This window comes from Xiphophorus maculatus, chromosome 5 (assembly GCF_002775205.1).
Source record: "Xiphophorus maculatus strain JP 163 A chromosome 5, X_maculatus-5.0-male, whole genome shotgun sequence".
Taxonomy (NCBI): Eukaryota; Metazoa; Chordata; class Actinopteri; order Cyprinodontiformes; family Poeciliidae; genus Xiphophorus; species Xiphophorus maculatus.
Window position 1 is genome coordinate 2,118,939 of NC_036447.1, and position 22,905 is coordinate 2,141,843.

The 22,905-nt window shown below is 38.1% G+C and overlaps 1 protein-coding gene across 2 annotated transcripts; it reads right to left on the reverse strand.

The window, feature by feature from the left end:
• Nucleotides 1–466: 466 nt before the first annotated feature.
• dkk2 (dickkopf WNT signaling pathway inhibitor 2) lies at nt 467–20,629 on the reverse strand. Of its 2 annotated transcripts, none has more exons than XM_023333230.1 (4): nt 20,109–20,629; nt 6,149–6,299; nt 2,461–2,592; nt 467–1,164 (listed from the first exon to the last, which is right to left on the reverse strand). In XM_023333230.1, the coding sequence occupies exons 1-4, from the start codon at nt 20,298–20,300 to the stop codon at nt 914–916; spliced, it is 726 nt and encodes a 241-aa protein (XP_023188998.1). In that variant the 5' UTR covers nt 20,301–20,629; the 3' UTR covers nt 467–913. The 2 variants fall into 2 exon arrangements, with proteins under 2 accessions (XP_023188998.1, XP_005797712.1); XM_005797655.2 differs by having other exon boundaries at nt 6,149–6,302; nt 20,109–20,627.
• Nucleotides 20,630–22,905: the final 2,276 nt, after the last annotated feature.

The following is a 22,905-nucleotide window of genomic DNA, read 5'->3' on the forward strand; positions in this document are numbered from 1 at the left end:
TTTATAGCATAATTAAGTAAATATGTTCTGTTGTTATAAAAATGTTGTATGTACCAAATGTGACTTTAAAAAAATTTTGCTTCCTAATTTTGAGCCTTGAAATTGGGCCTCTGTCTCTTTAAGAACTCCTGCTCTTTCTGAAACTCCGCCCTCAGGAAGTCATCCCAACATGGCTCCTCTATTCACCCTTTAAAACGTTTTTACCAGCGTTTCACTGAGAAGGAGCTCCTATAACGAGCTCAGCGTTCCACCAGGTGATTGCTAATTCCTGCTGGCTAGTCTGAAGGAGCTGCGAAGGTGTGGCTAGCTCCACCCAGGTGTTTTACTCAACTGAATGGTTGCCATGGAGATTAAAGGATTTTTCAAACATGTAAAACAACACTCCGGGTTGGTTTTTGATGAGGGAATAACATCATAAAAAGTTACTTTTACATAATACTGCCCCTTTAAGAAATATTAGAATAATGACTTTAAAATATTGATTTGAAATTCTTGTAATGAATATTTGTTTTAATGTATTTTAGCTTAAAAAAAAATAAGTTTGCTACATCAGTTGTCTCCACCTTGACAAAGTCCACATCCATCACAGCATCCGTCGGCTCTCTCTGTGGCTCTCTGAACATGTTGTGTTTTATTTTGAAGCAGGGAGAAAAGCTCTTCCATCCCTGTGTGTCTGAAAGATGCGTGCCTGAGCGTGAGAGCGGTGGCTGCGGCTCACGGCGAACACATCAGAGCGTTTCCATTCGCTGTCCGCTTGCAGGGTTTGAAACCCACGCAGCAGCAGTCTGTTCTGTCTCTTGTTAGTCTCTGTCTTTTGCTCCCTCTCAGTGCAGCCACAAGCCATTCTCTCCCTTAAAGCTTTCCGTGGCAGACGGAGACCGAGGCCTCCGCGCCCACAGCAGCTGCCTCCGCTTCAGATCTTCTGGCACATGTGCAGCCTGGACTTGGACGAGGAGGTGGCATCTTTCCACACCTTGCAGGAGAGGCCCTTGGCGCAGTCGCAGCGCTGGAAGATCTCCAGGCCGTGGGAGCCTTTCTTCCTCTGCTTGGTGCACACCTCTCCCTGCCGCAGCACCGGCTTGCAGATTTTGGTCCAGAAGTGGCGGGCGCAGCAGTAGCCGTCCGAGCAGTCGGACGAGCGCAGGCAGGGGTCGCCCTCGTGACCTTAGAGAGAACAGGAAACATGGTGATGAGTCAACAAGCAGCCAACAGCAAAACAACAAAAAGTACTCACTGGCCGGAAACCATTTTGGATTTTGTGAACTGAAAAGTGTGGAGTGCATTTGCATTGAGACTCCTGTACTTTAGAGAGCCATCTTTCATTCATAGTTGTAGGTGTTTGGGGTTTATTATCACTGCAGCAGAAGTCTGAAGAAAATCTCAAAAAGTCCGTAGAAGAATTAAACTTTCACACTGTAAAACATTTGAGCTGCATTTTGTTGTGTAAACAAATCTTGCAAGTTATAGATTTTTTACTGACATGTTTGAGTTTGTGAAAGAGCAACAGAGCAGTAAGTTGCGTTGCTAACTTTTTATTAATTTTGCCTCAGGGTTGAGTAAACGAGGGTTTTTGAGCTAGCACTTAAAAAAACAAATAAGGAAAAGGCAGCAGTGGGAACTACTGTATATCCCAGGATGCTTAACGGCAGGTTTTTATATCTTGTGTACTACATTGACCTGCTGCTTGTATGTTAAGGCAAATGTTCATTTTAATGTATATTTAATATATTAATATGTATATATTTAATATGTCAGTTTGCTGTGGTTGAGTACCAGGTCTTCTCACATTGTTTAAATCCCGTTCAAAATAAATGTTTCTGAGAATTTAGTGTGATGTTTCATAAAAAGTATTATCAGATATTTTGTTTATGCAAGTTGAAACATGAATTTTAATTCTTCTGACTTAAAGTAGTTATATTAATTTGAAAATAAATGCTTCTTTGTTCTATTTTTTAGATACTTTTTCTGACATATTAAAAGCAGCAGGTGAACCTTCATTTTCAAGCTGAGCCACTTTCACATGTTTCCACTTGTACGTCAGTATTACAAATATAAAAGTTGGTTTAAAACTTTTGCACTATTTCTTTTCGGTGCGTTGTGTGTTCAGACGTTTTTGTTCCAGAGTCTCACATTAACATAAATCAGGTGACATGAGTGCTAAGCTGGAGTCTCAGTGACTTATTAGCAATAAAGAATCTAACCTCCATTCTGTGGTTGTTCTTGTATTTCACATAAAGTGTGCTGCTCCCTGTGAAACTGCCATCACGGCTCCAACTAGGTGCAGAAACAGCTAAAGCTTTGTGGTTTCGTAATGTTATGCTTCGGGTACACCATTGCTGACACATGAGCAGAAAGCCAATTATCAACATAGTTTGTGGACTGGCAGAGTCCATGAATACTTCTAGACCTCCAGAAGGGGAACAACAGACAGATTTAGACCCCTTCAGGCTGAAATCTTACCCTTTAGCACATGCTTAGGCTGGCCCCTCCCTTTCTTCCTCCAGCTGTGGTCTTTGGTGGACAACACGTTGGGGTTATCTATTGCAGAGATGTGAGGCGACAGCACGCTCTCAGAGATGGAGATGCAAATATCTGCAGCGAAAAAGAAAAAAATAGACATCAAGGTCATTAAAAACAGAAGAGTTTTTAATCTGTCTGCTTTCTTTGGCGGTTTAACAAATCGCAGATTCATTGGAATTTATTTAGGTCACATAATTTTTGTTTTGCAGGACTTTTCCATGGAAACAATAGAGATTCTTAGAAAGACTCTTCAAAAGACCAGAATGTACTGCAGACCAGAATGTGCTGCAGGAATGTACACGACTTTCTGGAATACTGAGCACTTTGGGAACTCAACAGAAAACTTTCAAAAGATTATCAGAAAAGGGATCCTGAACCTTTTTCCTCTCTTCCCAGGCCTGCTGCTGTATTAAAAACACCCATTATGTTGGTGTAAAGACACAGGATTTAAGAAGATTTTCAGGACACATGTCAGATGTCACATCTTTGAAGTATATTGGTTTCTGATGCAGCCCTGGTTTGAATAGTGCATCTGTATTGGGATGAAACGTGTGGAAACCACAGTGTTCAGCTGCATCAAGACATATGTTTTCATTTGGATATTTATTGATCAAATATACGAGGGCCCCAAGTGGTCAAAGAATCATTTTCTGAGTCATAATGTTAATTTCAATTTCAAGCATCCAGCATGCAGAAGTGAGTGAAGTATATGGATGAAACTAGGCTATCTTGTTATTGTTGCATAGATTCTGTAGCAGCGCTGCATATGTGTGTGACTGAGCTGGTGATGAAGTTTTCTGATGAGTGTTAAAAGCTGGAGTTTTATTTTCCTGTTGCTTTATGAAACTGGAACAAAAAGTAGGTGTGCAAGAACAAAATGCATTTTGGATGCTTTCTGGTAGCACAAGAGAAGTTCATTAAAATGGAATCAAGAATTTAAATTCTTCTAACTTAAGATAAGTAGTTACTTTAACTTTATAATGTTATTGAAAACAATATAAAAATGTGTGCTTGTTCAACTGGGTGAGGACAGTTTTCCTACATAATGTGAAATAATCATTTAGTTTAAATTACTGTATTAAGTCATAATAATTCACAATTTAAGAACAATGAAAAATCAGAACTTAAAAACAATGTTTGGACAGCTTGTTTCTTGTTAATAATTTGATGAACTTTAATTTCTAATTTTAATTTTCACACCAGCAGACTAACTGTCATTTTCAAGTTGAGCCACCTTCAAATGTATTTTATGTATATTTATTGAAAATGCAGCATTAGAGACACTAGTGCTCACTGCAGATTTCTGATCCGGAGTTTTGGTTTAATTAGATCTTATCAGATAAACTGGATCAGTCTGTTCAGTGACACACAACAAATGTGCACTTGATTAGTTTTGTGTTTTTTCTCATTTGATTGAGCCTAAACCTCATTATAGATCGGTGTTTATTTTCTAATGTGCATGCATGTTAATACTTTCTTTCTGTAACTCAATCTTGTGCAGTCTTGCAGTGTCTAGTTTATTTCTGTTTGGTTCATTCGCTGATTTGTTTAGATGGCTCTCAGAAACACCGCTCCATCTTCTCTGGTTTCCATCCAGCCGGCCCACGGAGAACTTTTCACTGATAGGAGAAAAAGTTTTAGCTCAACTCTAAACGTCTGAAGGTTGATGGAAACACTCAGAATATTTTTCATAACACTTAAAACCAATGATGTTGCAGGGTTGGTGCTCCACGTTGGGAAATTTATTTATCAATTATTTATCACTGTTGCCATGACAACAGTCATTTACTCATTTTTTCTGCTTTTCTCATTTCTTCTACCTAATTTTTCAATAAAGCAGCATTCTTGGGTGGCAATGTGTGTGAAAACTGAAGATTAGACTAACATGAACGGTTTTTATCCAAACTTTATATCTTAAAATTTATTCTTAAATTTTTAATTTCTCACTAAGTGAAAAACATGGTTTTTAGTTTAAATTACTGTTTTAAGTTATAATAACTCACAATTTAAGAACAATAAGCTATCAGAACTTAAAAACAATGTTTAGACAGCTTGTTTCTTGACAGCTTCGTTACCCAGAACTCTTTCTGGGTAACGATAAAAGAGAATGTAAAAGAGAAGTTTTATTATTCTGATCTCTTTAAACTAACTTAAATAATAAACTAATGCTGTTTGATAACTAGGATCAATTTAAATGTATCTTTGATTAAAATGAAATGATGTTTTGTAAATTGAGTTGAATATGGAGAGAGGTTTACTACCATGTTTCAGATACTCTGTCCAGTAAAATACAGAAATACTGAACTTTTTTCCAACATGTTGGGAAGAGTATGATGTATAAATCTGTTGATTCACTCACAATAATAAATCTTTATGAGTGCGTGAGCTACAGGATAGTTTCTGTAAGAACACTGCTTTACAACAAAGGCTGAAACCTTCACCAGTTAAGGTTTGACTCAGTCATCTCAGCGACGCATGCTTCAGGTTTTTGATTTTAACGAACTTACTGCAGCAGCATTTCAATCAAGACAATGCTCACTCACTGTGTGAGGTTTTAAATATCAAACATTTTAATTTCCTGTCCTCTTAGTGTCTGCAGGGAACACATAAATCCCTCTACAATGTTTTAAACAGTCATTGTATACAAACATTATTTATTACTAGCGATGAAAACAGGAGTTATACACAAAGTTTAAATCAGGATTTCTAAACACCAGCTGGTGATATGTAAAGATCTAACAGTGTTTAGAAATTCAGCTGTAAATAGAGGCTTTGAATGCAACTCTATGCATTTCCTTCACTCATAACTGTTGAGTGATATCAAAAGAAACAGCAGGAAGATCAGAAATATTTTGTTATTCTACAGCTAACCCAGTATTTAGGAATACAGAAATTGTTGATATTTTTTGTCAAACTGAAAGTGAAGCGAAGACTCCACACTATTTCATCTTGGCAGCAAATTTCTTTGGTGCATGAAAATGTGCAGCTTTAAGTAAGTGATGTTTCATTATTATCATTCTACACGTCTGAATCTGTAGCAAACATGATAGGATTTCTAGCTAAGCCAGGTTGCTGAGGATTGTTTTAGCAACTCAAAAGGCTTGAGTAGCTTAGCTAATAGGTTAACTCATTTTAGCACAATGTGAACACAACTCTGTCTTTTTCAACGTCCAGTCAGATTTTTTTTAAAGCAGAAACGAACCTCAGTGCTAAGAGAGAAGCAGCTTTAGCTTTGCTGTCTATTGCTGTTTATTGTGCATCAGATTTACAGGAGTACCAGAAACAACTGAATACAAAGGTTCCTCCTCAAAACATGTATGTAAAAAAAGTGATTGACACAAAATCTATGTAATGAATTAATCAAAATTAGCGTTTTAAGGCCCTGGCCCGAGTTTTAATTCTTGTTTTATGTCTTTTATTTATCTTATTTTTGTACAGTTTTTGTAAACTTGTTTTTTAAAAGTGCTTAATAAATAAACTAGACTTATATTTGATCCAAAACAAACATAGTTTCCAGTCTAAATCAGTTTGGTTGCAAAACGCCTCAAAGAAAAGAAATCCAGTTCTTGAATTTAGTTTTGAACTTATGCATAATTAAAATGAAATCAGATGGCAGTGTGGTGCTCACAGTTACTGCAGCGGTTCCCAGGGCAGCACATGGCGTCCCGGTGGCAGCGCTTCTTCCTGCGGCGGCAGGACAGGCAGCGCGACGAGGCCTGCTGCGGGCTGTGGCAGTAGCTGCCAACGCTGCACTCCTTGTCATTGCTGCAGGGATACACCTGCTGCAGACACAAACGACAATGTTGTGGAAGTATTAAACTTTATATGGTGCAACAACACAAAGTGTTAAATATTTACATTTTGTTTATGAAATCTTCAACTCTTTCTTTAAAAAACTATTTTACTTTAGTGAAACAAATGAAACGTAAGGAAATTCTTCAGCTACTTCTATTAGAATATTAACAAACCTGTGGGTTTCACATTAAAACCAAAGAAAAGCACTGAGGAGAAGTTTGATTTGAACTGAGAAGAACTCGATAAGTAAGTACGGCTTTAAAATAAAAATTAAACGTCAGCAAAAAAAGACAGTAAAACTGGACTGTTGTTTTATTAAACAAACGTAAAATCAGTTTCAAATTACAACGTATAATTAAGTATCAACACTTTAACATTAAACTTCAATATTAGAAATGTTAAGTATAAATACTCCCCAAGAAATTAACGTTTGAAATTTAAAAAAAATAATAATTTTCTTATTTTATTTAACATTTTTTGATGATCATTAAATTCAAATAATGAGCTAAAATCTAAAGAAGAGAATCATCAGCATATAGGTGACAGGAAACTGTGATGTAAAAGAAAAATGCAATACTTCAGTTTAAACATAAATAAATAAATAAACCCAATGAAAGGCAAATTTAAGTCATCAAACTGGTTTTGTATTGAAAAACAAATCAGAACTGAACCTCTATTTTAATCGCCATAAGAATTGAATGTTTTTCATTTATTGAAACATCAATAATAAGAATCTAAATCCATTTCCAGAATGGAAATCTCATCAAGATGAGATAATCATCTTGATTTGGTTCATTTTATAAATAAACTGAATTCAAGGGATCATGTCCACTTTTGTAATCACTGAGTTATAACACGTTTATTGTGTAATAACCTGTAACCTGTAAAAATAACTAATAACAACTGAACTGCATCTAGAGTTTGCTCAACAGATGTTCTTCCTGTTCCTGGCGCTGAAAGCACCAACTCTGTCCTCATCAGAGCCTGCAGAGCTGCGAAATGTTGCACTTTAATTTGTCACAAAGTCAGTTTAATATCAGACTGACCACAAATACTAAAAGTTATTTCTAATTAACTTGTTCAACAGGGAATTCAATCAAGCCGAACTGATCTTGAGTGAAAGCAAAATGGATTTCTTTGGATCCAGAATCAATAAATCATCATAAACAGAACCCATCTGCCAACATGAAGTAGGCTACAAGATCTCGAAAAGCAACACATGATGACATGAGCTGAACAAATTTAACAACGGATGAGAAACAAAATCACGACCGAAATTAAGAAAAGGTGATAGTGATTTCTAAAACTTTGGGATTCCAGTGAGCCGCAGAGAGAAACATGATCTAAAATGATGAAAACATGGACATTTCAATCTCTGCAGACCTCAGTTATCCTTGCAGGGGTCAGAGGTCATGATTCAACCCAAAAAGAACCCAAAGGTGAGTCTAACGCCTGGTTCACACTGCAAGATTCAAAACCTAAGACAACACACCACAGAGGAACCGATTTCACTCACCAACATTCAGATGGCAAAATTGAAATCTCTTAAAATCTCTCGAGACCAAACGTGACTTCAGAGTAAACAAACATGGCTGACCAGGAATAAGCAATGGCGGCAATTTGTGGATTATTTTTAACAGAGAAAAATGACTCAAAAATACGTCTGGTCCACCCTGCAAGTTGTTTGGTCTTCTGCATTTTGGATTCCTGAATTTTGTTTTTGTCACTTTGCTCTCTGATTGGCTGCGCGTCACATTCACCAGGCTGCGTTCTCGTTTGTCGTCGGAAAAACGCCGCACACGCTGCGGGCCAAGACAATCCGACATGGTGAATATCCCCGATCGGAGCGGTCCAAATCACTCTGAACACACTGCAGGACTATCTCTTCTGATTACCTTTAGAGTTGTCATGATAATCGCAGGATCCTCAAGATTGTTGGAAAATGGTGTTAAAATTCTGAATAACTATTTTTCCATGTGAACCAGACATTCCCAGAAAACAAATTAATGACCCCAAAACATTTAGAAAGATATTCTGAGGACTGATAAGATCAACTAATGGCTCAAAAATAAAACCAAATGGAGATTTTGTAGTGGTCTAGTTAAAGTCTTGACTTATATCTACTGCAATGCTGTAAAATTACCTTAAACAAATTATTCCTGGCTGAAAACTCTTCAATATGGCAGAATTAAAACAATGCAGCAAAAAAGAGAGAGCCAAAATTCCTCTGAGATGTAAAAGACTCATTATCGCCTGAGGGTGATTAAACCAGTTTCGAGGTGGAAGCTGTTTGATTAAAATAAGAAAAAAACATACGGAGCGTGTATTTCTACTGTGTATATTTGGTAGAAATACACAGAATAAAATAAATACTGTAGCATCGCTGCTTTGACTTCATCCTTCCAGAACAAAATGAAAAGTTGCTCTGATAGCGTCAATAAAAAACAACCATTAAACTAAACCTACAATAACTGGTCAAACTGGACAACAAGGCTGTGCTCCAGTATATGGCTTTGCACCAAAGTAAATCTTAGCCAAACACAACCATGTGTGTTTCTACATGATTTATTAGAGATAACCGCACCAGACTCTCACTGTTCTTGAGTATTTTTATACTAGCTTTTAGTCCCAACGTTTCTTTTCTACATCAAAATAATCTTTATTGGAATTGTTCTTTCCCTAAACTGTTGCCTGCAACTGAAAATAAATGTGATTAGGAATGCTTCCCTTTCACTCAGGCCTCACAAAGTGCTCAGAGTTTTAATGATCTGGAACTGAAGGGAATTTTAGCAGGCAATCATACTCCTTCATAGTTCATTTAGCTGAAATTCGACTTTGTTTTTTTCAGAAAGAGTAAATAGACTACAAAGTGCAGCAGCAGATATAAGGAGCTGAAATCACTAGAAAAACAAAAAGACACCTTAGCAGATACAGCATCCACATTTCCACATACAGAGAAAAGTTTTATTGGAACAAGTATCTTTATATCATTCCTTTCACATGCAAGTCCTTTTGTTTGTTCTTGGACTTGGAGCGGGAGCAAAGGCGCTTGGTGAAAACGCACCACAAATCAAATAAACTTTGTAGATGTATGAAATAAAGGGATTGAATTTACACCGAGTTAATAGAGGAATAAAGATGTGAAGACTCCGAGGCGAAACACGCTGACATTCACGTCCTCTTGTTATTATTATTCACATGTTTAGCTTTCAAAGTTTGAGAGATGATCAAAGGTGTAAAGTTTTCCCACCAGATTAACACAAAAAACATGCTAACAGCGGGGGGGGGGGGGGGGAGGAACCGACATGAACGGCGCTGAGTTTCAGACGAGCGCGTTTGGCTGCTGCACCGCATCCACATTGAGCTGGTACTGCGCTGACAGACCTGATTTACTGCGGCTCACCGCTGACAAACATCAACTATTCAACACGGGACTGAGCCTGACATGCCCCAACTGAGTCTGGTGAGATAATTACATCCACACTGTTAGAAAAAGAGAACCTGGGTTCAGCGTATCATGGCTGGTCGCGCCAAACAAAAAACTGGGAAAAAACTAAACAAAACGGGGATCAGTTCAGACAAAAATGCTTAAATCAACAGCATTAATATTCCAGTATGTTATAATTTATTTCTTCTGTGCTTCGGCTTTGGAAAATTAAGATGATTGGAGCTTTCTGGACGGTTGCCAGTCTGACTCTTTGAGAGCAGATGGAGTCGCTGACGGAGCCAAAGGGAAATTAGCTTGAATTCAAGCTGAATGCTCATCCATCATCATGTCAGATTCCAAGAAATCAAACACTTAACATGTTGATGAAAGTAACAGAGCCATGATGTTTTATAGATTTTCTCTAATGCTTCTTAAAGGTGGTTATTAGAGAGGCTTTATGTACTATAATAAAAGGAAAAAAGAGGGAAACAGCTTTTTATTAAAGCTTATCCTTTCATCCGTTTCTCTATACCTCATTATTAGATATATTTGCACATAATTAAATCTTTTTTCATGGATTAAAATGCCATAAACTTTGGCTAAAGACAATATTCCATAAAAACAATAATGACTTGGATTTGATTCTGTTCAGTGAAAGTTTTGCCATTTCTCCCGCCACAGCAGCTGGTTTGGAGCTTAACAAACTTGCTGGCTCACAGACACCAATTAAAATGTCCTGAGTGCCACGGTTTAAAGTTACGAGTTTGTGTCACTTTTACTGTGTGTTTTATTTCAAAACAAAACGGTAAAAATAAAAAGCTTCAACATGGATTACAGAGCTCTGCAGAGAGCTGCTGCGCTCTGGATTTATAAATGTAAAGATTTGTTCATTTACTCTGTTGGCTCTTTTAATATTTTGGGGTTTAAAAATGCAGCTTGAAACAATCAACAGCAATATTTAGAAACACAAAACCCCAGCGAGGATTTCACAAACAGCAACTGTAGTTTAAAGCAGCATTTATAAATTAGACATCATCAGTGTTTGTAAAGCTACACAGTCGATATTTTGAATTATTTAGCCTGTTGCCAGAGAAAAATATGAAGGTTCTTTTTCATATTTTCACATATTTATACAGTTGTTCATAAATGTCACAGTTTTAAACAAAATATTTAACTAGGAAGTTAATGGATCTAACAAATGGATTAAATATTGGCTTATTGATCAAAACTAAACTTTAGTTTGGATCCAAACTAAATATTTAGCTAACAAGTTTTATATCAATAAATATCTATAAACCGAATATTTATTTGAATTCATAAGTATTCAAATAAATATTCTAATGTGGCCAGTAATAAAAAATCAGACCTGGAGGAATTTATTTATCAACATTTGGTCAACAGCAGGTTGTATTTTTCCTGTTAAATCCAACTGAGGCAGCAGGATGAAGTTAATGTATGTTTTCCTGTGGAGAAAATCATTTTGTGGATCAAATTCTACTGAAAAAACAAACTCTGATCCGCCTATACACGGTTTTGGTTCTGTTGAAGTCTGAACACATGTGTGAACACCAAATGGACGGGAGACCGCTCCAAAAGCAGGAAGTGGACTACAACGCAGGGAATTCTGGGTAAATAAAACCAAAACACCGCAAGACTCGTGGTCTTCTGGCATTGATAAAAGAGAAATCCTACAACCGCTAAAATCTGACGCCACTCCATTTTTATTTCCTGAAGAAGGAAGTTGCACTCAGTCTCTTCTACAAATGTTTTTATCCCGTTTCCTTCAGTGGTTCTTGGTGCAGCGCCCCCACAGGTGAGGAGGGGAACAGGTTTGGATCGTTTGACTCAGAGCAGAAAAAAAACAGAAATCTTTTTACAGTTTTCTCAGTTTTAGCTCTTCATTTAACAGAGAAGAAGTTTCCCATTCGTGCAGTGAATTTATATGCATTTTCTTCCATTACAGACTGCAGCTCTGCTATGTTGCATAACACATTACAAGTCATTGAAGGCAGCTAATAATGCTGCACACCTGGGTGTAATTTTAAGTAGATTTAAAGGTATTAAAAACTGAGTGCAGCCAGCCTTCTTGTGCCACATCTTTCCTGTTTGCCGAACAATGTCTCTGTAGAAATCCATCTTTAACAACCTTCAGCTCTCTCTCAAAGCACAAACTGCCATTTAACATTTCCGTTTGAGGACAGATTAAATGTGCAATAATCTGGTTTGGAGTCTCTGGTTTTTCGAAAGGACCAGGTTGTCTGCCGTCGTGCTAATCATCCCCGGCTCCAGCCCTCTGCCTAATGAACCGACATTAAGATGGTCCTCAGACTGACAGTCATACTCCTTAATTAAAACAATCTGTCGTAACTCCGGTTACTGCCTTAATCTGATGTGATACTTCATAGATTTTGTGAAAATAGTTTTTTTTCTGAATTAAAGCATCAACTTCAAAGCTGGGCTCTGTTTATTAAGAGAGATGCGTACATTCCTGAGGGCTGCTGGGGCAAACACAAGCAGATGAATTTGTTGGAAATATGAGGAGAAGTTTGGGAATGTGCAGCTGGAATTTTTCTCCCCCGACAAGAAAAATGTGCTGTTATCTAAATACGGAGACAAGCGGGGCCAGCCACATGCTGGGCCACTTCAGATCTGTCCGTCCGGCTGAGCTGCACTTTCAGATCAGCATCAATGAATCTGAAAGGCTGGCGCAGACCTGAGGACACCTCTTCCATCAAAAACCAAACTGCAAGACAGATCTGAGCGATACGGGACCTCAAGCCACAGCTGATAATCTCAGTTTTAAAACACCTCGTCTCACTTCTGAGGGACATTCGGATGCATCGTCCCCATCTCATATCTGCTCCCTTATTTTTGCCTTCACACATAAAAGCGAGGCCCCTGGATCTGCGCAGGAAGTGTGTAAACACGGTGCGTCCTCTGAGCCCTGCCCTGCATGCTGGTGATAAACAGACACAGGTCCATATGGGAAACCGCGGGTCTCGTGCCGGTGAAGACCCGTTGCTTTGAAGAGAAACATTAAATGTGCGGGAGCAACAATCTACAAGGGATTTACTGCAGGATCCTTAAACAATCCTTCCCGTATTTACCTCCATCTACCCATTCCTCAGTTATGATGTCATTTCCAAGGAAGTTTTCCGTTACGCTTATAAATAACAGCAGGAATGTAATTTCTACTCGGGTCTAGTCTGCATAAAAACTCTAAAAAATGTAACAATGACAGCAAAAGAACACATCATTCTAACAGAGCCATCAGTTTCAGTTTAATTAGTAAAGATTCTCCTCTGGCTGCAGAATGTGTTGGGATTATCATGGTGAGGAAAAACTGAAAATCCAGATGTAGTTCTCACTGCTTTCACAGTTCTCTGCATGATAATGATGCTGTAATAAACCTTTGTAATAAATCAAAGGTTTATTACAGGTGAAATGATGTTAAATCGGATTAATTTCTTTGTCTAGTAAAAACCTCTAGTTGGTCATGGCAGATGGATGCTCACACTGAACCCGGTTCTGGTTCTGCTGCAGGTTTCTTCCTGTTAAAGGAAAGTTTTCCTCTCCACTGTTGCTGCATGCATGCTCAGTGTGAGGCACCACTGTAAAGTCAACAACACAATGCAAACGATTGTCCAAGAAAAAGTGAATGCTGTCCGGCTGGATGGATCGGTCCAAGATATCGAGACTAAGTCAATATCAGATCAATAACAGTCAGACTGATACTTTAAAGTCAGATTTTACTTTATTTTCTTATTGTCGTTTCTGAAATTAACCTCAAGAAAAATTTTGTGTTGATTTGCTCTCAAATTTTATTATTTATTTGCACTTAGTTGTATAAAAATTGCACAAAATTTGTTTTGTTTTTCTAAAGTTTCTATTTATCATCTTAATATATGATTTAACGAGTTTCTTTATGCACCTTTAAACTTTGTCCAAATTCTGTCCCAGGTTTTAACAAAATAATAATAATAATAAAAGCACAAAAACACCTGAGGATCGAAAAGCTTTATGATATACGAAACCAAGTCATGTCAGTAAAACTTTTGACACTCGTCCCACTATGAGTAACTTTAACTTCACTGAATGAAACCTTTTAACTAAAAAAAGTTGGTTAAAATAACTTTTTTCATCTCTTGGTTTCACTCCAATATGAAATCAAGATATCATATCGGAGTGAGACCTCTTGTTTATACACCAGCTTTGTTGTTCTGATGTCACAGGAAGTATTTTATAAACGTTTCCTACTGTAAATATTAGTTTAATAAGTTTCATATTGGGGAAAAATTATTTACAAAAGTGTTTTTTATGCCTGAAATAGATTAGGGTTTTTTTTGTCAGTATATTGTATAGTTATTTATGCTATAAAAGGAACTGTGTGCCTAGAAAATACATAATACCCTCTACATGAGCCATAATTCAGCTGTAAAGACCAAAGTCCTTTAACATGGAAAGGTGAAATCTATACTTTTCATGATTCCTCTACAGTTCAGCCGTGTTTGTCACTCTGTCTCATGATGGCAGGAGGAGCGTCAGAAACCTGAAGCTATGAATGGTGTTAATGAGCACCGCGGGCCTGAAGGAGTCAAATAAACAATGCGGCTGAGTAAACAGACTTCATGCCCTGGAAGCAGAAGACGGCCAGTATCGGATAACATGGGGATGACGGCGCACCAGTCACTCACACCGCCTTCAAACGCCGCTGCTTTCATCACTAAAAACACGTGTGTTTACAGCCAAGACGCTCTGAGACTCCAGGAACGGCGGCGTCTTCAGCTCCACGCTGATCCCACACAAAGAAGAGGAGCTAGTTCAAAGAGCATCATGGGAAATCTGGGCCTGTTTGCCTTTTTAAGATAAACACAGGTCTCCTCTGTCACCAGAGGAAACACCACACATGAGGGTCCCTAAGCGGTACTTCAGATTGTGTGAAGTGGGGTTAGGCGGAGTAGTCCTGAGCGGTTAGTATCTTACTCTGAGAATTATCTTTATATTTTGACATTTATTTTTGAGGGACCTTCTTATCTTTGTTTTATTGATTGTCATGTTAAAGTTTGCGTGAATGAGTTGGCTGTCAACACTACTTGATGCAAATGGATTGTCCTTCAGGGACACAATAAAGTGAACTGAATTGAATTGAACTGAGAGAAATTCTCCCAGAGTAGTTTATTTTTTTAAAACACATTTTCCATCAGATTGTTACTTTGACTGGGACGCTTAGCACAAACCAAGTGTTGCAAAAACTCACAGACTTGAGTGTAAAAAAGCATATGAAGCAAATCTGGTGTATTTATCATATTTTTTATCATTCAAAGTGATCATTGTTGTCATGATAAGAATTTTGATTCATTGCTGCCATAATAAATACCAACCAATAATGTTTATAGCCCTCTAAAACTGTCTGTATTGTCAGGATTCTTATTTTTACTCATTTTTCCACTAGTTGTTTCTGAGAGTATCAATAAATATCAATAAGTTTAACAAATATGATGAAATACTTTGTGCTTTTTAGTGATATAAATCACACTTCTTTATGTGACTCATTAATAATGTGAACGTTTTTCAACAGAAGGATTTGTGTTTGTTTGGCTCTGATTGCCAGACAGTTACATAATAAAAGTGATAAATAGATTTTATCAAAAATATTACCAGACAATATTGTAATAAAACTTTAAGTTCATATCACCCACCCATAATCTGATGCGGAGTAAGATTGACAGGATAACTCAGAAATATGTTTGACAGATGTTCATTCTCAATAATGCGATTTAGTGTTGACTTGCTTTTTTTCTGTGCCTGAGCCAAATGAAGGAGGGAAACATTAGCATTGACTAGCATAGCCAGCGCTAGCATTTTCCTGTCTGGAGTAGGGAAATGCTAACATGTTTGGGTGTCTGTTCCTCCTCTTCACTCATAGAAATATTGTTGTAAATTCTCTACATGTCTCCTTAATCAGTAAATAATCGACATGGTGGCATAAAAAAAAAGAATATTGAGGCCTGAAATCTAAAAAGAAGAGAGAGAGTTTCTTAGGTAGTTTTCACACCGTATAGTCGTTTAGACTCAGTTTGATTGGGAACCAAAGTTGCAACATTTGTTACATTTTCAGCTGCTGCCGTTTATGTTCATATTGCACTGAGTCAAACGATCTCAGCCTTTTGAAAAACCTGTTCCCTTCCTCGCCTCTGGGGGCGCTGCACCAAGAACCACTGAAGGAAACAACCTGACAACCTCTGAAGAAGAAACTGAATTCTGTTTGAGTATGTGTTGTGGTAGTTTAGCTCGGCGTTAAAACAGCTAGAGGTTTTTATTCACCTTAAATGAGAGGCCAGAGGAAGTTTCCTGCAGAATGGAGCGAAGCAGTGCGACCCCTCCCCCACCTCATGCTGCCATCATTCTACAAGAAAATCCTCAAACTTTTTCCTGTTTTGCAAGTAAACTGGTATTTCTATGCATTTCTAGTTCTAATATAACGCAGTCAAAGAGTAGCAATCAGACACCAGCAGTGTCTGTTCTCACATCGAAATGAATGGATAAACTTTCTACTTCCTGTCCTTTTCCTTAACAGTCGCCTTCTGGAGACAGAGGAATCCTAAATGGACATCTGCTGCCCAGATTGTTCAATAAAGTTAATCTTTGTTTTCACCAAATAAAGTAAGTGGTCAGATCTGATGCTTCCTGCCTGGGTTTATACACACACGCCTCTGAAGTCTCTTCTCAAAACTACTAAGGCTGCGTTCACACAGCAGGTCTTCATGCTCAGTTCCAAGTCTTTGATTAATTTTTTTTTTCATGTGGTCGTTCATATTACTGAATGATGACTTCTGTGTGAACGGTTCAAAATCCCAAACAACCTGCATGCGAAGAAGAAGAATGCAGACGTCACACAGCAGCGCACTGTTTATGAAGGAAATAACGGACGCCGATAAAATGAAAGCTGATGAAAAGAAAAGCCCAACTAATAGCAACAGAGATTACTGGAGCATTGACTACAGCTTCTGTAGAGAAGTCTGTTTGTTTGTGGAGTCAGAACTATGGGAGGTGTAAGGTGATGCTTCACCAACTTCACCTCTTCCTGAAATTCATAATGATAATTTTCAGCCAATGTTTACGACCAGATTCGCTGTCTGGCTGCGTCTGGTGCAGAATTATGACGCATGTCTCACAACAATGACATAAAAGTCGGATAAAATGCAACATGAAAGTTCAGACTGCAGACTCCTTGAAAACTAATTGAGTTCCACATATGGAAGTGGCACAAATTGGATTTTTCGGGGAGTGAAAAGATCAGAACCGGGCCGTTCAGACTGCCGTGAAAAAGTCCAATTTGGGTTTTCCTGCTGAGGGAACGTAGCCAAACTTTTCAGAACCACTAAGATGATACCTAAATCCTTTGACTGGTGATTCAAACCAACAATATAAAACTGATTTATTTGAAAACCTTTTCACCTTCAGATGTTGGCACCCTGGGTGGAGAGCCATAGTGCAGAGTGGTAATATGTAGCTCACTGATTCACAGTTTGAGCAAACTGTTCCAAATCTGTACCCAAATCTTTAATCACAGTAATTAGCTTCACAAATGATGTTTAAACTTCCACTGTGACACACTTTGGAAAGAAAATCCTGCAGTTTTAAGTCCAAAACTAAAACTGCAATTATTACCTATATATAAAACTTCATGCACTGCAAAATAACAAAATCCACCAAGTATTTTTGGTCTAATTTCTATCGCAAATATTTTAGTACCCTTGGAATAAGACAAAACAAACTCATGGGTAACTTTTCAGAAAGATGTAGGAGTTTGTTTGAAGTCAATAATTCCTTAATATTGATGAAAAAGTTCTAGTTCCATCGGCAGATTATTTCACGTCTAACAAAGACATTTTTCCTGTGTTGTAGGTGAAATAAACTGCCAATGAAACAAATACTTTTTCATCAATATTAAAGAATTTTAAGATTTAAAACAAGCTCCTACATCTTGCTGAAAAGTTTTGTAAGTTATTTTTTCCATTTGCAATAGAAACTAGATCAAATTACGGTAAGATTTTGTGTTTTTGCAGTGTGATGAAGAGATGCAGCAGGCACCCCGACCTTTAACCTGCCATAAAAACTGTGGCATCCTGATCCTGTGGAAAGCCACCGTGGCATTGTGGTGGTCTCTGCACATGCAGATGGTTTCCCCCACAGTCCGCTCCTCCGGAACCACCAAACGCTGCGGCAGTGGCACCGCCGGAGCGGCCGCTCAATTTGGGGTTTGGCGGCGCTGCTTGAGGTTTCCACACTCCGCAGAGGAGCGAGCGGCTTTTCCAGCAATTCCCGCGTCTGGGCCATCAGCACTTAGCAGGTATTAAAGGACTTCAACCGCAACAGCAAAATGATGCAGACAAGGTGAATAAGACGGATTTCAGTCATCTAAACTGAGATGGAAAGCTGCTCAGAGAGGCAGATTTAACCACCCGGACTTTAACTTTTGAGTCCTAGCAGTTAGATTACAATTTAAAAAGAAAACCTGAGCTGAACGCATTCTGAGCGGGGTTAACTTAGCCCCCAGACGCCCCGCAAGGGCCCCATAATCCCAGCAAGCGTCTGGACCACTTTAACAGCACCAAGACCCAGACAGAAAATTACCTCAAGTGTTAACTTTTTCTCACATTTCTGCTGCATTAATGATTTACTGTGGATGCTAGCAGCTCCCGCCAGCGGCGTCAGGTTGGAAAAGGCAATTAGGGGTTTACGAGGGGTCCGACGCTCCAAATTCCCACTAACGATTCGCACATGACAGGAAGAGCTTGTTTCAGCTTTTATTCTGTGATTTTTGGAGTTCGATCCTGAATCATAAATTCCAATTTGAGCACTTAAGTAAAGGGCAGTTCCGCCGTTTTTAGAGAGCTAGAACTGCATTTGGTCAGCAATCCTTTAAGACCTGGAAAGTAACATTCTACTCTAATCAAAGAACCTTTATAATAAAGTTTGTGATGTCTTAAACCGTCATTTAATTCATTTTAAATTACAAAAATGTGTCATTTTCATGGATTCTCTTTGCCATTTAGATCTCTTCAAAGGGAACAAAGTGTGAAAGCAACAATTTTTAGACCTAAACTGGATTATACTTCAGCTTATGGTCTCAGAAATGCTTATTATATTTATGAATATACTCAAAAATGTCTATTGCAGTGGCTTAAATGGTGCCTAGATTACAAACCACAGCATTTATACTAGCATAACCTGAATATTATCAAAGAATCATAATTATTCGGAAGTAAAACTTTTACTTTTTATGTGGAAGATAATAAAACAGCGTCTCAGATGTTTTGGGAGCATTAAACCCATTTTAGACAGACTGCTGCTCTCTGACCACTGCAACCTAATTACAGTGCCTAATTATCCCACTATAAACAGAGATCTGTAACAGTAAACTGTGATTTATGACACCTTTATTCTTTCTGCAAAACCACAAGAAAAGGAGTCATTTCAATGCTTTCAGAACATCAACAGTGAGTAAAACTTTTTTTTATAAAAGTGGATAAAAATGATAAAAGTAGCTACAGAGTAATTCCTTGGCAATCTTTTCTTCTGCGTGTGAAACTCAGACACTTTTCAGGACTTTTAGAAGATTTTAACTGTAACACTCTGACAATTAAACGTGAACTACAGGTTAACTCTGATCAGTTAAACTTAAGGTTGAACGTGTTATAGGTGAAATAATCTTTTTGTGAAACACAAAAACAGGTTATTTAAGTGCTGTTGTAGATCACCTTAAAGCACAAAAAGCACAATAATCTACATTATTCTGCAGTCAAAGAATCTTAGAAATAGTTTGATGCTTAAGTTTCCAGCTGTAGTTATGAAAACACAAAAATACTGACTATTTCAAAGATTTTTAGGGCATTAAGCACTTTTTAATTGTTGTCTAATGTAAAAACCAAAAATATTTGGAGAAATCAAGCATTTAATGAACTGACTCGAGTTTCAAATCACCGATATTTTTAAAATGTTCTATTTGAAGATGAACCGCATCAAATGTCGCCTTGAAAGCAGCGAAATCAAACTTTTTTGGTTGTTGGAGCAAACGCAGAGTAAAGGTTTCACCAAAACCAATCGATCAGTACATAATCAATATTGAACAAAATAGTCGGTGTTTGAGGTAATAAAGCGCTTTAGATTCTGATCCACAGCGAATCAAATGCAGTTCAGGCTCATTAAAAGCTGCGAAGCTTGAGCTGGGCAAAAAAAGAAGCGAAAAGAAACAAGAAATGGAGAAGAAAAGGAAAAGAATTTACGATCTTATCTTACTCCGCTTTGTGCGTAAAATCACTAGAGGTCATTTTTTAGCAGGTCAGGAACTGGAGGAGCGTACCTGCGGGGGGAGCCGCTGCTTCCTAGTGACCGGGGCCGACCGGTTCGCTGCCTGGATCGGCGTCTCCTCCAGGGAAGAGGGCTTGATGGAGTTGGCTTTCGGACGCGCCTCGGACACCTGGGATGCCTCCGTCCTCACAGCAGCGACGAGAAACAGCACAAAGCAGCATCTACTCCAAGCTGAGTCGAGCATCCTCTAAATTAACACCGCGGTTTCAAAGTAATGATAATAATAATAACCATAAATAGAAGGTTTGATCCTGTGGAACAAGCTACAGTTTATTTCTCAGAGAGCAGCGCGCCCCGGCTCTGTCCGTGCGCCACGCACCGAGCGCGCTGACGGGCTGAGTGGTGAAGGAGTGTGTGAGGAGGTCTCCACCGGCAGAGTGACTCTCTGTCCTCCTGCAGGCCCCTTTATGATCGCAGATACTTTCTGTTTTTTTATAGGACTCTAATGAGTTTTCTTCCTCCGCCCCCATTCAGCATCTTACAAAGCCTGACACTGATCCGCGCGCTGCCGCTCCTCCGCCGGGAAAAGCCCATAAAATTATACACTGTGTGTTTTAACGGAGCACTTGACCCTTTTTACTGGGAGGTAAGATGGGGAAGAAAGGAGGCAAAGAAAAAGTCAGAGTTTGGCTGGTTTAAAAAGAGTCATTGTGAGAAAGGAGGAAACTTTTCCGTCTTCAGTCATTTATTTATTTATGAGACTCGCGAGTAATTTACGGTTCGCTCTGGCTCCATAATGTCGAATAAAAACGCTGAATTTCCCTCTGCTGTAGGTTGATTTAAAACTTTTCCATATTTTGTCACACACTTCAGTGTATTTTATCAGGATTTTATGTGATATCCCAAAACCAGCGCTGAGCAGAGAACCCACAAGTTGTGTTCAAGTAAGATTAGCAATACTTCAACATATTTCAACTTAAGTAAAAGTAAAAAGTAGCCAGTAATTATTCAAGAGTAAAAAAGCATTTGGTAAAAAAAATCCTCAGGTACTGAGTAACTGATCAAATTATCAATCATTTAACATTTGAAGATCACATCATTAGACGGATTGAAACATAAAGTTAGGTGGAAATTTTGATAATTTAAGAACCAAAGTGATGATAATTCATATAAGAAACAAAAATAAATAAATTCAGGCAAGAAAATTTTCCAAATCAGTTTCTTTCAAAAACTGCAGATGTGTGTCTGAGTTTGGTGAGTTTTTGGTGAAATTATTCACAGTGGCTAGAAAATCCAGAGATTTCACTCAAGTAAGAGTAGTGTTACTCCTAAAAGTAATTTTTTTCAAAAATGTTACTGAAGTAAGTGTAACTAAGTAAATGTAACTAGTTACTACTCACGTCTGCCCAAAACAAAGATTCATCGATGTGAAGTGGGAGGAAAATAATGTCTAGTTTTTAAAATGTTTTACAAATATTCCCCAAATATTTGTAAGACACTTTAAAACCATAATAACCAAATGTTTTCAGAAAACACTATATTCAATTCTAATCAATTCAAGAATACTTTACTGATACCAAAGGGAAATTAAATCAAATTATTTAAGTTTCCTCAATCGGTAGTTGGAGATTCTGATGGCTGTAGATCTCCTGTTCCAGTCAGTGTTACAACGAATTTGAAGAAGCCTCTGACTGGAGACACTGTTTTATCCTACATTAAGGTGGAAAATCTGAGGCCTAAATAAGATTGATTGTATGTGAATGAAGCCAATCCGGCCACCGTCCCAGTGCAGAAAGAGAGGCATCCTTCCCACAATGCCTCAGTGACTCCCCACCTAATAATGCTTCACACACACAGGTTCGCAGCGCCTATTCAAGGCTGGGAGCTCGGCTGGGCTGGGATGAAACCAGTACACTGGTAAAGGCTTCTGACCTCCAGGGCGATCCATCACATCCTGCGATTCAAAGTGTCACCTTCTTTTGTGGGAGACAAAGGGAGACCAACTGAACTGGGGAGTGGGAGGAAGTATTGGACTTGTCTGAAGTAACCGAAGACGCTCCGAGGTGACACTATTAGCCGTCGTTGTCACCTGAGCACGCAATTTTTTACCATGAAAGACTCCCATCTGACAGATGCCTTTAACAGAATACGTTCAAGAAAAAAGAAAAGAAAAGAGCTTCGTCTGTTTTCTGAGAACTTTACATCTGGAAAGGAGGACAACCCGACCGTCACTCCTGTGGATTTTCATTCCAGTGACTCAGATTTTAGGCTTTCTGGAGGTGTTGACCATCTGGTCTAGTTTCTTGTTTTCTTCTTTTGTCTTTAATTTTACCAACAAAGTGCAGCTGACATGGCCAGAAACAAGGAGAGGAGCAAAGGTGAATGAAAAAGCAGCTGAAGTCCAAACAAAAACCGTAAAAACATGTTGAAAAAGACGCTGATTAAGACGGTAAAATGCTTCAGTAGAAATCAGCTATATTTGCAAAACTTGTGGAGAAAAACAAGAACTTTGACTTTTATTTTGACAATAAGCATAGAATAGTCTAAATATATATTTTAGAAGTTTGAATAATTCTGTTCACTCTGGATAAACAGAATTTTTATGTCATTTTAAATCACCAATCATTTGAATCCTTGATCATTGCAGCTTTTAGTTTGAGTTTTAAAAAAGTAAAATTTGGGGCAACTTTGCAGAAAGTTGTTAAAAGAAGGAGAAAACATTTCTTATGTCCGGCGTAGGACTTTTGTGGACTTTTCCCCATAAAAACATGACTTCCAGATAATTATCATCAGCTGAAGTAACATTGGTTTAGGCCTGAAACTTCCTTTGTTTTCCAGTTTCCACATTT